Below are 13,721 nucleotides of genomic sequence, written 5' to 3' on the forward strand. Positions count from 1 at the left end.
TCCACTTTGGATTATAATCTAATGCAACTGTCTTGCAGTTTGGAGATCAAGACTGTGCATAAAAAAGTCCTTTCAACTCCCACTGGAAAGAAAAAAATAAGAAAAAAAAAGGAATAACTATAAGAGAATAATGTCTCAACAATCAACTGTATTGAATTCAACCACTGAAGACCAAGTACTGTTTAATATTATAGTTGCTTCTGTTTTCTTGTGACCTGCTGCACACTTCCTCCAAAATAGATTATGAGGCAATCAGTGAATACAAACACGGGATAAGGGTACAGTTGTCACTGAAGAAGGTTACAAACATGATACTTGCCAGAGCACAGACGCTCTAGAGCTTTACACTGAGCAGCGTCTGTCTCCAGAAGCACCTCCAGATGCACACCCCTCCATGCTCTTCCCTAATCCTCCCATTCATACAGCTACATGCATAAAAACCACAAAGACACTGATTTACATAAAATTATCTCACTCCATTTTATTTAAGATTTTCTCCTCCAGTTAGTAAAAGAAAGATGTGTCTCTCTTTATACATATGTACAAGTTCAGTTACAAAAATAGACAGCACATTCAAAGAGAAAAAAAGGCTTGGCATTTGTCTGATTCCCTCTAAATATCGTATGTACATGTGAATAGAAGGGGAAGGGGGAAGTCTTCATGAGTTAATTAAACATCACCTCCCCCTCAATTATCCCCTGCAAATCTGTTCAAAAATCAATCTAACTAAGCTCAGTTCTGCTATTTTCAGGTGTGCAAATTAGAGGCAGAACCAACAGGAAGCACTCGCTCTACACTGTAGGACGCCAGGCAAAGGATTTGGGGTCAGAAAAAAATTATAATAATAAAAAAAGAAATCATCTTCCACTGTCACAGCCCAGACCTGCAACTCAACTTGCTTCTCTTAAGGGATGAAAGTGCCCCGGCAGAACAGCCTCTTAATTCCAAGTGTGAGACAACAACTGTCCCACACCTAAATCTCAGTGCAATGCAGACAACGCTTACAGCAAAGCAAGGGGCTACGGGCAGGGTTTGTGCATCGAGAATGGGGAAGGAACAACCAGGGAACAAGAACACGGAGGGGTGCTGGCAGCACTGCCTTCCAGCAGCCTCATGGGACACGGCTACCGCCCACACTGCAGTGAACTCAACCACGCCAGTATGTGTGATGATCACAGAGATGAGGGAAAACACACTGCAGGAACAGTCAATGGGATGGCTGGGATATGAGATACAATTTTTTTCCCAGGATTTGGCTGGAAGGGGGAATGGCACAGTTCTCTCTCTCTCTCAGGATTGCTTTTCATTGCTCCTCTCACAAGCTGCAGATCCATGCTCTGCTACAGCACGGTGAGAGGAGCAGCACAAACTCCTCCTCAACACTTCAGTTTTCCTCCTTCTCGAGATTTATACAAATAGAGCATTATTTTGTTTCTAAGCTTTTAAGAGTTCTGCGCACCTCAAAAATGACAGAAATCATTCTGAACACAGTGAATGTTTGTGCTGATGAGAACTCTGAAATGCAAACCAATCACTGGCCTGTGGTTTCTTCCACTGTGTGAAGCTGAGGCTGTGCTGCTGCTCTCACGAGGCCTGATAGCACTCCCTGTATTCTGCAGCTCTGAACATCTTCCTGACAAATGGTGCTGAAAAGAGTCTGCTCCCTGGAAACCACCTGAGACACCTTCCTTTGAATTTCAAGTCTTTAAAGAACCCAGAGATCCACACCAGAAGAACCCAGAATTTTTTTGATCATACATCATCTTCAGCATAGCCCTCAATTATTCCTGCATGTTCACTGACCAGCTGCCAGGACACTAATGTCTTGTGACTCTACAGGATTCTCCTGGGGTTCAGATACTGATTTCATAGGACAAAATTAATACTGGGCTCCACCTCAGGCTACAAGAGAGGAAGTATACTGGTGTGACTTCAAGCACACACAGCTGCAGGATATTGCATGGAGTAGTTGGATGCTGTCTTACCCCAGACTCCCTTCCCTCCTTCTTGCAGTGTCTGCAAAGATAGTTTTTTGGAATACACATAATCAAAGTGCTCACATCAACCACCCACTCCCATTGTGCTTTGATTTTCTTTCCACACATGTGCTGGACAGCAACAAGGCATTTGTTAGCACGCCTTTGACTGGCAGGGTGGTCTACTCTGAAAGCCAACACAGTTCAGACAAGCTTTGGGGGTTCAAAATTACTACCGACCACCTGAGGTGTGGGCACCTTTGCTTTGCTTCCGAATTGAAGTTTCTGATATGAGACTGCTGGTCAGGTTTAAACTTTTGGGGGTCCCACAAATACTGTTTCCTTTGCTCAAAGGGGAGCTCAAGGGAGAAGAGGCGTTTGAAGGTCCAAAATCTGTAAGTCCGGAAGGCCGAATGATTGCTGTTTGTAGAGGGCTACTTGCAGACATGCCTAGCAATGGAAAAGAGAATCAAATTCTACATGAGTATATTATTCCACTTGTGGTTCTTCAACAGCAGACAATGGATTAACAATCAGCCCTAAGACCACTCTGTATTCATGACTTACAACAGTTTAATGAAGAGGGATGTCCTTAAGACACAAAACATCTTACAGTTATACCCTGGGCTATCTTCAGCTGGTGTAAAGCTGCACCTCAATCACCATCAGTTTAGCAGAATGCGATACTGTGACTTCAACATGATGCAATGCAGGAAAACCACAGCCATAGCCATGGCATAAACAACACTATCTGATCTGTCTGAACACCACATAAAAAAACCCCAAACCAACAAAAAACAACAAGAGGAAAAATATTTGGTGTGAGATAATTCAAAGGGCAGATGAAACTCAAAGTTATCTGAGGTAAAACTGGCTATCCTCTCACACCTCTCTTACCATTCACACCTTCTACCGCCTGGGTCTCAGAATATAACGGACAAGCAATACCAACAACACAGCACTTAAGCCATCTGCTGACAGGCTGTAAGCAGCATCAGGCCAGCTGCCGCTGCCTGTGCCCTGCCCCACGTACCTTTGGAGACGTTGTAGCCGTAGGCCGCGTACGCTGCCGCAGAGGCCGCCGCCGCCCCCGCCTTGGCCCCCGCCATGGCCGCCGCGCTCCCCGCTATCGACTTCCGGCTCCTGCCTTTGCCAGTGCCGCCCTTGGAGCCGCCTTTGGGACGACCCCGGTTTCGACTTGACTGGCCTCTGGCAGCGAGAGATGTATCTTGCATTGAAACGCCTGAAGAAGGAAAGGATGTTAAACCAGTGACTCGTACAGTGCTCCTCACCAGTGAGTGCCCCATCCAAGCTGCCTGCCAGTTCCACCAATACAGCTCCTATGTGGCACCCACAGTAACAGGGACACTGCTAGCATGCAGCAATCTCATGAAAAGAAATTATGTATACAAAACTTCACTCTTCAGCAACAGTATCTTAACTGCAACTACTTGTATTATTATGAATCCAGCCTACAAAGAGGTGGAGCATTCCAAGTTCTACTTCAGGATGATGCATTTTCTTGTTTGAAGACAGAGATGCAATTATCTTCCATCTGCTACCTCTAATGAAACTCATCAAGAACTATGATTCTACTTATTTCACAGTGAAAAACTACAGTAATTAAAACCACTTGACATTATTTAAAATTACATTGCCCTTGAAAAAAAATTATTTCAACCACACACTGGAGATAAAGAAATAATTATTAACCCAATAGCAAATTCAAGGAAAAGCTTAGAGATTAATAGTTCTGTGGTTGTCTGTAATTTGGTAACAAACTTAAGGGTGAGAGCCCTCAATAACATAGGAACAAAGGACACAAGGTTTTGAAGTAACTAACATAGAAAAGAGGTAAGTGTGGTAAATGACAGACTATAAGCAGATTTTCTATCAAATCAGAAGTAACTTTGCAATGAAAAGGCAATTATTTTCCCCCCAAATCTTACCAACCATTCATATATCCTGGGTAGAATGCAGAAAACCTATTATTAGCTATGCAAAGTCATGGTTTAACAAATGTTAGTAATAAATCAAGGCAAGAGTACTGACCATTCACGGTGTCTGAAACTGAGCCAGTAATGGAAGCAGGAGAGTTTGTTGCCCTTGACTGAGGTGCTGAAGAAGCTGGATCATCCACAATCACAAGCATATCATTACTGCTCTCATCGGGAGGGATAGAGCCCATATGTAATTCACTGCTGATGGATATCTAAATGTGACAGAGAACAAAGCCATTAGCTCCTCAGGTTGGGAAAGGGTACAAAAATAGTAAGATCTTCAAAACCTATACAATCACAAGTAATTGGTACTTGTTCTTTCCTATTTTCTCTACAACAGCAGCATGAGCATGATACGTTATCTGCCTGATCACATCACACTTTATTTACAGGCTGAGCAGCAGTAAAGACCTCCACCCACTATTTAATTTCAATTAATGAAAATACATGTTAAGTTATGAAGCAAAAGACTAATGGGCTCAACAGAGATTTAAGCAAATTGCTGTTCAACTGTGCATTTTCAAGTGCTAAAGAGAAAATAGGATTCTTAATCCACTACTACTGCTAATAAAAATCTTGATCAATAAAGGAACAGTACAATACAGAAATCTTAATCGATATGGCACAGAACAAAATACATTTGCTGCTAAAACCAATTTGTAATTCTTTACACACAGATGAAGGCAAACAAGATGTATGCCACTGAGAATTTTTAATTTAAATTCCAGAGGAAAAAAACCACAATAATTCAGAACCTGACGCAAGTGAGGAAGCAGAGACAGAGACACAGATGAGACTATTGAGGGGTACTTACAAAGACACTGAATGTCAAGGAGCTATTTGAGGGATACTGTTTGGCTCAAGAGCAGAGAGTTCTTGCTATGGAAGATATTGTTATGGGAGAGGGCACATGGTTATAAATGTGAGCATGAGAAAGGCAGGGAAAAGGAACAAGAAAGCAGGAAGAAAATTAAGTGGGACTCCAGGTAAGAGTGGAAAAATTTCATGGCCTGGAAGGGAGGAGTCAGGGGATAAATTTGCTGTAAGAAAAGGGAGGCAGAGAGTCAAGGAAGAGGGGAATAATCAAATGTCAACTAACATGACGAGCTGTAAGGCAGCTTATTAGCAGCTGTTGCATTTTCAATAAACTATTTTCATTTGCATGGTTCACCTTTAAGATGTGTCACTTCCCCAGAAACTCAAAGCTCTATGAGAGCTAAAGTACCAGACAGCAAGAATCCTACAAGACGTAGGACCACAACTGAAACAAGCAGCAGGGAGTCTTACTTCACTGAAAGGACTGGGCATGGCAGAGTCTACACTAATGAAAGAGTCATCTCCATCAGCAGACAGGTTGGAGTTATCAGCTGAGGGAACAAATGGGATCACAAGGTTCATGTTCTCTTTCCTTCTCTTCCCATCCAATTCATCTTCCTTCTTCTTCTGAAATAAATGAAGTAATACCAGGAATGAAAAGGCAGTAAAACAGAAGAATGGGAACAAGCAACCCAAAATCTCAAAATCTAGTGCAGTATTTTAACTCAGGAATGCCATAGGAACAATTTCCCAAAACAAGTTTCTGAAGCATATGGTAACAGATCCCTTAAATGCTCCTTCTCTTGATTTCAGAAGGGTTTTGTTTGTTTTTCTTCAAAAAATAGCTGGAATGATGGAGTATTACTCTTACAAAATTACTTTGATTTCTAGTACCTTTTGGAGTGAGCTTGAAATACTTTACCATTACACAAAATTCCAATTCATTAATGCAAAGCTTCCCTGTCTTACCAACTGAGAATTTTCATAAGCTGGTTTTAGCGATGCTTTTTAAACAAACTAATCTTCCCAGTTCCATGGAAGCCTCACAGCTGTATGGGATTTACCTGTGTTTGGTGCTTCCTTTACATTCCCCTTTAGTCCTTGCAGAACAAAATCTTGATAAAGTCACCAATTTAATGATCAGTTGATTGTCAGGTTTGTTTGAATAATTTTTGAAGTTGCTAACAGCTAAAATACAGGTAACTACGCATTACTTATTTTTTAATATCCCTCTTCTGTGTAAGGAACTCCCACAGACTGACTTTCAACAGTAAAAGCAAGAAGGTTCACTCATTAAGACTGCCTTGGCATGAAATGTTTCCACATTCCCTAACAGTGATCCTGAAGCTCTTCTGGCTCTATTACTGACACAGGCAACCTCTCTGTATCAAAGTACCTTCTCAGCATATTTTTCCCTTTTACGTTTACGTTCCTTCACACGATTTGTTTCTTCTTGCTGCCGCTTCTCTTCTTGACGCTGACGCACTGTTGGAAAAGAAATACAAAGCTGTCACCAAGACATTTCCTATCCTTTTATAAATCTTACAAGAAATTCTTATTCTAACAGGACTGGGAAGAAAAGTCAGTTGTATTGAAACTAAAACACATTGAAAGCATTACTCCATTAAAACCATTTGCTTCCAAGTCACTAAAAAGTCTTACAGGGAAATTCTTCTTTCAAGCAACATGAAAGTCTATGCCTCTAACTTCAAAAATATGATGAAATACAGCACTTTTACTAATACTTTTCTTGTCATGACCCACATAGTTCTTGTCAAAGCTCTGTCATTCAGGAACAATGTAATGATCCTGAATGAATGCCAATAAAAACTTAAATCACATCATCATGTCTCATTTTGCACAACTTCATTCAGCTCAGCAGTGATATCAAACCAGCTTGTACTAACAAGAGTTGGCAGTACAAAAAGAGACAGGAAACAGAAGTTGTTATCAGCATTACATGTGTTTGTAGAGATAAAAACACAGATTTCATAAGGTAATGAAGTGTAAAATGGGGGAACTGCTGAAACACTAATTTCACATACATTTCTTTTCTAGCTCCTCATCATCCAGCAGAAGGCTGACCACCTCTTTTGGCTTCAAGGTGTCAGGTTTGAAATTGCCACCTGAAATTACCATTCGTTGAATCTAGAAGGAAAAAAAACAAGTGAAGAAAAGGAAAGATTAGTCAAAGCCACCATGAAACATTTCTCATTACCCATTACTAAAAGTCAGCTGCAAAAATCCTGCAGGGACGTCTCTCTAAGTTAGACTTGATCCAATTTTTCTATCATACCAAATTGAGCAGCAAAATTTCAGGGTATAAAATATGAGAAGCAACTGAGATAGAAAGCAGAAAATTACCATCCCTTATGGAAAGTTACATTTTTTCTGAAGCAGTATGTAATAAAACACAAATTATAATAGTATTAATTAATATACTGTTGAACAAAACAAAACAAAAATACAGCAACAGCCCTCTCAAGTATTATTTACCCATTCAAATATTCAAGTAATTGCACAGAGGATCATGAAGATCGCATTTTTAATGGGTGCAACATTTTTAGTCTCCTTGACTGAAAATTGTATCGCCATCCTGAGTCGGTGTTGCAGTTTAAGCAATTCACTCAGCCTCTATTACTATATTAAAAACAAACCCAAAAGCTAAGAAGAGTTGTAACTTAACAGAAGAGAACAAGCTTTAATATAAGGCAATTTCAATGATTTGGATCACCAGCAAACTACACCTCATTTTCAGGCTGATTTCAGGTAACTCTAGTGTAGTATCTCAGAAAAAAATGTTTCAACAAGGGAAATGTGAATGCATTCAGTTGCTGCAACATCATGAGCAGCATCCAAGTAAGACAAAAGCTAGAAAAAACTCCAAGTACAAAAAACATCTGAATGCTGTATATAGTGTACCTACTGCTACCAAAAACCATGAATCTCCTTAGTTACTTTCTTGCCAATGAGGTATCATGAGGTTTAAAGCTCCTAGTGCACTTATTGCTTGATGCTGCAGGACATTGAGCTTTTCTGGCAACATTGACACCTCAAATAATTTCCACTTGATTACCTTCCAAATGTCTTTAAAAAAAAATCAGCTGTTGTGTAACATGAGAAGAATCAGTAACTCTGACACAGCAAAGACAGAAGCCCTAGTCTTAAAGAAGCCTGAGTAGTTGCACTGCAACATAAGAAACAATTTTTATGAAGCCATACTGTAAATAATTATCTTCTTTCCAGTTCATATGTCACTGAACTGCTGCTCTGTTAGAGACACATATTTGAACAAAGATACTTCCTTTTGTCTTCTGTCTCCCTGCAGACACTTTTTCTGTCTCTTTACTCATGTTGATACATGCTTTGTGGTACCATTCCTGTAACTTCTCAGTGCAGGCGAGTTCCTTAGTCCTACCTCGCTCTTCTCCTTCGCGCGCTGCAGGATGCGCTCCTCGATGGTGCCCTTACAGATCAGGCGGTACACGGTGACTTGTTTGGTCTGACCCAGCCTGTGGGCCCGGTCCATGGCTTGCTGGTCTACTGTTGGGTTCCAGTCACTGTCATAGAAAATGACCTGCAAGGCAACACCACAGGGATTAAATAAAAATACACGTTTAGAGCACCTGGTGACTAAACAAACAGAAATCCAATATACTGATAATGACAGAAGTTCAGTCATGTTTCACAGAATTACAGCCTCACTGTAGGCTGTGTTAAACTAGCCTTGCCTAGTCCTGTGAAGTCTCTTCCATTGCATTTCAGGTGAATTCAAACTAACTGACACTATGAATGCTTCAACTTCCAAAGAACATCTTTAATATCTTTTTAAATAGACTTGATAGGGAGGCAAAAAATTCCTAAGTTTGTTATCACATTGAATCACTGTCATACAATTACTTACAGACTACAGTCCCCATCATGGATGCATTTTAGTGTTACTTACCATCATATCAGAATTTCATGAAGAAAGTAGTACTCCAATTTTTATTCAAAACCTAGAAAAAGTCTAATGTTTCTAGTACTTTGACTATAAAAACTGAGATGCTACATTAAATTAATATTGCACTATTACTCTAATAGTACTTTATGCACAATAAGCATCAAAACCAAAAGCATTTAAAAATTTTAGCAAAGTATTAAGAAAGTAACACAGAAAACCACTAAAAGTCCTCATGCAAGGAACCTGCCTGAGCTTCCATCTGTTTATTTCTTCTTTTAAACCCTGAAAATTCTACAGATATTTGTTTTCTTCTGATTTCTTGTGAATGACAGCAAGATAGGATAGGATATTTTTTATTCAGAGATCTTTGGGTTTGTGCAGCTACAGACTTGAGGTCAAATCTGCAAGCACACCAGGTGCAGGTTAGAATCACAAGAATAGCTGTTAATGAAAAGATGAATGGTTCATCAGTATTTCTTCCCTAGTGATTAGTGGCAGCTGCTCCAGAGTGCAAATCCTTGCAATTTACCTAAATCAGTCTGTCTTTACACCTCAGGGGAAGAAATTTATCCTTCCTGAGTAGCTAATCTTCAACTACAAATGCCTTCCTACTTTTATAGGCATTGCTTCATTCTTCTGGACACAGAAAAAAGGGTAACTGATAACTATTCCACTGTTTCCTTTGCAACTGAACCTTGGGAGCAAAGGGTCATTCATACAGTGAATGCTGTTTCATCTAAGTGTCATTTGCACCTGTAAACCCCTTCAGTAATCCAACTCCTCTCTGGACCCTGGTACTGAAGTACGTGTGGAGTGGGAAGAAATTTCCAACTGTAACCAAAAACTGTGTACCAAAATGTCCAATATTCTACAACTTCATCATCAAGATAATATTACATTGCGAACAACAAAGTAAACAGTACATGCAATTTCACAATGTGAATGGCAGTACTAAAAATATTGATCAGTATGGGCAAGAGTGGCCAACTTTCGCACAGAATGACCACTTTTCCAGCATAAATTGTTACCAAATTTCACCCACCGTATCTGCAGCTGTAAGGTTAATGCCCAAGCCTCCAGCTCTCGTACTTAACAGGAACACAAAAATATCATTCCTGTAGAGGAAAGAGATGAAACCCCCTTATTTTGTGCACAAACAAGGAATAACCACAAAAGCAATTTTTTGACCCATATGAAGCAATCAGGGCTATTTCTATTACTTGAACAGTTCAGAATGCTTTGTGCTGTTCATTCACAGTCAAGGAAAAGAAACACATGAAAGAGTGAAAGAAGGTAATCTACAAATGAAGACAATCTGAACATGTAAACATTCAATTCGCAATTGCAGTTTATTAATCTGCATCAAAACAAACCTGGGCTTGTTTATCTTCCCCACACTGGAAATTAGGATTTCATACACATAAAGAACAATCTATTGTTTCACAGAACTGACCCAATGTTAAAGAAATCTTGCCTTAATGATGCTCAACTGATAAAAAAAAGAAAAATAGAAGTCAAAACTGTGTAGATGCAAGTTCTGTTCTAAATTTGGTGCTTTGAACAGAACAACCAAGGAGACAACCCTATACGTAGCATGACCAAATACTGATGAAAACTCCAGTGATAACACCAAAATCAAAGTTTCTCCTAAGGTCGTGAACTGCACTAGTGTCTCTGCAGGGTCACCAGTATTTAGAAGTGTTCCACACCTTATGGACCTTGTGAACAGGCTGACACAAACAAAGCAGACAGTACACTAGTAGGGACTCCAAAGACATCAACACATTGTCCTTCTCTGCTTAAGAGAAGAAGTCTGGAATGCCACATCCTTTTGCTACTACACTGTCTGAACAACTTGGCAAATGTAAAATCAGTGAAGTACCAGAAACTCGAGCGGAATGAATGGGAAGGAACTAAAACCAAGCCGTCAATCTTAAGACTTTATCTTGCAAATAAAAAAGCCAAAGGAGTCAACAGGTACCTGTTTGCACTGAAGGTAATCTATGGCCAGGTAATCTCTTGTAACTATAGTGGGATGCATGTATAGACAGTCACCTGAACATGCAGCTGTGATATGCTTCTGGATATGCCATATGGGGAGCAAAGTGGACAGAGCCACAAACTATGTAAACAAATTATCATGCCACAGCTATGGATTTTCAGCACTTTGCAAGGATATTCTGCAGAACAGCTTAGTCTCAGTCATGCTTTTTTTCCTGGAAATATTTCTCATAAGTAAATCATGTATAAGAGGAATTCAACTATCATCTTAATAGGAATTCTTGTTTAGACTGGCTGACATACATTTCAAAGGGATTTCCTGCTGAAATTATTATTTTTCTTCAGTTGTTTTATTCGCTAATAAAACCAAATTCTGTCCGTTAATAAAACTAATTTTTTCACTTCTTTTGGTTAAAGGACCTTACAGGAGGAAGTGTGAATATTCCAGGAGGACATCATAACCTGCAAGGAACTTGTTTCTGACACCTGGAAACAGGCAGAAAGAAAGGTACTACATCGTCCTCTCACTTATGCACATGTTCAAATTTACTAGAAGATTCATCATTACAACACAGTCCTTCAGGTCCATCAGCCTCCTGAACCAGTGACCTGAAAGGCCTTGACTCCTATCTTCAGCAACAATACTTTAGGACCACTAACATAAGGGATTTTCTCAAGTCTAGAATGTTGCTTTCACCCTGCAATGAGCAACTATCTATGAACCTAACTCCACCAAAATGGGAAAGTGACCTTCTTCCAAGCTCACCTCAACATACAGGAAGGATAACCTTACTGTGAACTACCATACCAAAATGATGCTGTATCAAGCCACAGCTCATGATTAAAAGGAAACTTAATAAACATAATCATTGTAAGTAATGCACCCTGATTCACTTATTAAAATGGCCAGGATCCATTTTGGTTTACTAAATGAGAAGAGTTACACTACATTTCTAGCTAATAAAATCCCCATTTTATCTTTTGTATACTAGTTTAAGGTTTCTTAGTAAAATATGGTTAAATAGTTTGTTTTGCAGAAAACTAGGTCACTTTCAATACTCTAGCATATGCAAGATTTTCAGTCTCATCTTTACAGTGTCAATTGTCAAAGCATTTAATAACCATTGAACATTTGCTGCTTTTCTATTGAGCTTCCTCCTAAGCAACAGCCTATTTGGATTGGCAAGAAGTACAATAGGTGGCTACACTAAAACTGCTTCCAGTACTCTTTCACAGATTCATATGAAAACCACTGACTACTGGTCAGCAAACCACCAAGAAACTGTTTCAGATAAATGAGGTCAATTTGATATAAAGAAAGATAAGTACAAATTTCATTTATTTCCATTACATCTTACATCAATTTCCTAGGTACATGTATTTAAGCAAGAACACATCTTGCAAACTACATTACCTGTTCTGAAAATCTGCTACCATGTCCCTTCGCTCAGAAATCTTTGAAGAGCCATCCAATCTCATGTAGGTATGTTTCCTATAAACCATGTATTCCTGCAAAAAACATGCACAAAAAAATACAGTTGTTCTTGAAACTGTTCACTCTTGATTCTTGCAGAGCCCCTCGCCACACACAGTAAAAACAGGATTGCTAATTATAACAAGGTTCCATAAACACATCGACAAATGTTCTGTAAGCAATACTTGATAATAATACAATCCAGAAGTTAAAGCTACTCAATCATATGTCAGCTTCTGCCTTTCATGTAAGACATAAATGACAATGTTAATTCAGAGTTGGAGATACATTTGCTGTACTGCAGACCTGGTACATGCCTTCTCCTATAAATAAAAAACTAAACAAAAATCACTAAAATGGGAAGTTTGTTTTCACAGAGTCTACATTTTTACTAAATCCCAAGTTTTTACTGTGCAAGCAAACCTTTCCAAACACACCAATTGCATCTGCTCCCTGTCGTTTGTATACCATTTGACTGGTGGTTTTAAAAACCTGGAGCTGTATAATGTCTGTCCAGCCTTTACCTCAGCAGCGAAGAGCCTGTGAATCTCTTGCATAGGAGAATGCTGAACACTTACACTGGTGTGTCAGTCCACAGCTCCTGCCAAGCAGCAGAACTGAAACCATTGCCTGAGACACAAATCAAATGGCATCAGCTAGGAATGCTGATGAAAAAGCAAATGGTTTTTCCACTGAGACCCATTTTTCATGCTCTAAGGTTCTCAGCATTTCTTGATACCTGTGCAACTATCAACAAAATCTGAATTATAGACAAAGCTCAAATAACCACAGAGTTGTCTGGAAAGACATCCTCTGGGGTGCTGAAAAGAGGCAACACCTACTGGTTACACGAGTTAGTTTTAGCCATACTGGTGCATGAGTCTTTTTGAGATGCTGTGAGTGCAAATGAAGACAGAAAGGAACACACAGTGCTTTAGCAGCAAGAACTATTGGATTTATCTTGCTCCAAGCCACAGTGCTCAGCACACACAGAACTGATGTGCTGTGAGAAAACATGGCAGTGCTTGCACTCTAATGAACCTTCTGACAGTACCATGCCCAGTCCTCCTTTTCACCTATCCTTCAGGGCTCCTGATCCCTTTGTGTTCTGCAGAAACAGTGGAAGAGCTGCCATTTTGTAAGGAAGCTGAGAAAAAGACTGATGCAGAGGAAGCAAGCTTCAACATGAAGCAGATAAAAGAGAAAATGAGGTAAATAAAAGTGTGGAAATGGCCAAATCCAGACGTGGATTACCTCCATGAAACAGAGCTCATGGCTAGTAGGATTTCTGGAGTACAACAACAGAAGTTCAAAGCAGAGAACAGCTACTTCACCACACAGAAAACAAATCCTAATTAACTCCATTTCTATGACAGGTTTCTGCCACCAACTAAAACAAGACAGACAAGAGTTGTCAGGCACTATGCCACCTGTTCTCCAGATCTGATAAATTCTTTTAGTATTATCACAAGAACCTTTGCCTTTCATTTCTTTGTTACTGTCTTTATCTG

The 13,721-nt window shown here is 39.6% G+C and overlaps 1 protein-coding gene across 1 annotated transcript in view; it reads right to left on the reverse strand.

Annotated features, from left to right (window-relative positions):
• Positions 1–241: 241 nt before the first annotated feature.
• The window catches only part of INO80 (INO80 complex ATPase subunit), a 61,358-nt gene continuing 47,878 nt past the window's right edge, over positions 242–13,721 (reverse strand). The window contains exons 29-37 of the mRNA XM_058806273.1: positions 12,151–12,245; positions 9,778–9,850; positions 8,211–8,369; positions 6,838–6,940; positions 6,189–6,277; positions 5,264–5,419; positions 4,029–4,188; positions 3,010–3,219; positions 242–2,426 (exon numbers count right to left, since the gene is read on the reverse strand). Coding sequence (XP_058662256.1) covers positions 2,209–2,426; positions 3,010–3,219; positions 4,029–4,188; positions 5,264–5,419; positions 6,189–6,277; positions 6,838–6,940; positions 8,211–8,369; positions 9,778–9,850; positions 12,151–12,245 — 1,263 coding nt within the window. The 3' untranslated portion in view covers positions 242–2,208. The remainder of the gene's footprint in view (positions 2,427–3,009; positions 3,220–4,028; positions 4,189–5,263; positions 5,420–6,188; positions 6,278–6,837; positions 6,941–8,210; positions 8,370–9,777; positions 9,851–12,150; positions 12,246–13,721) is intronic.

Source organism: Ammospiza caudacuta, chromosome 6, assembly GCF_027887145.1.
Source record: "Ammospiza caudacuta isolate bAmmCau1 chromosome 6, bAmmCau1.pri, whole genome shotgun sequence".
In the NCBI taxonomy this organism is placed as follows: domain Eukaryota; kingdom Metazoa; phylum Chordata; class Aves; order Passeriformes; family Passerellidae; genus Ammospiza; species Ammospiza caudacuta.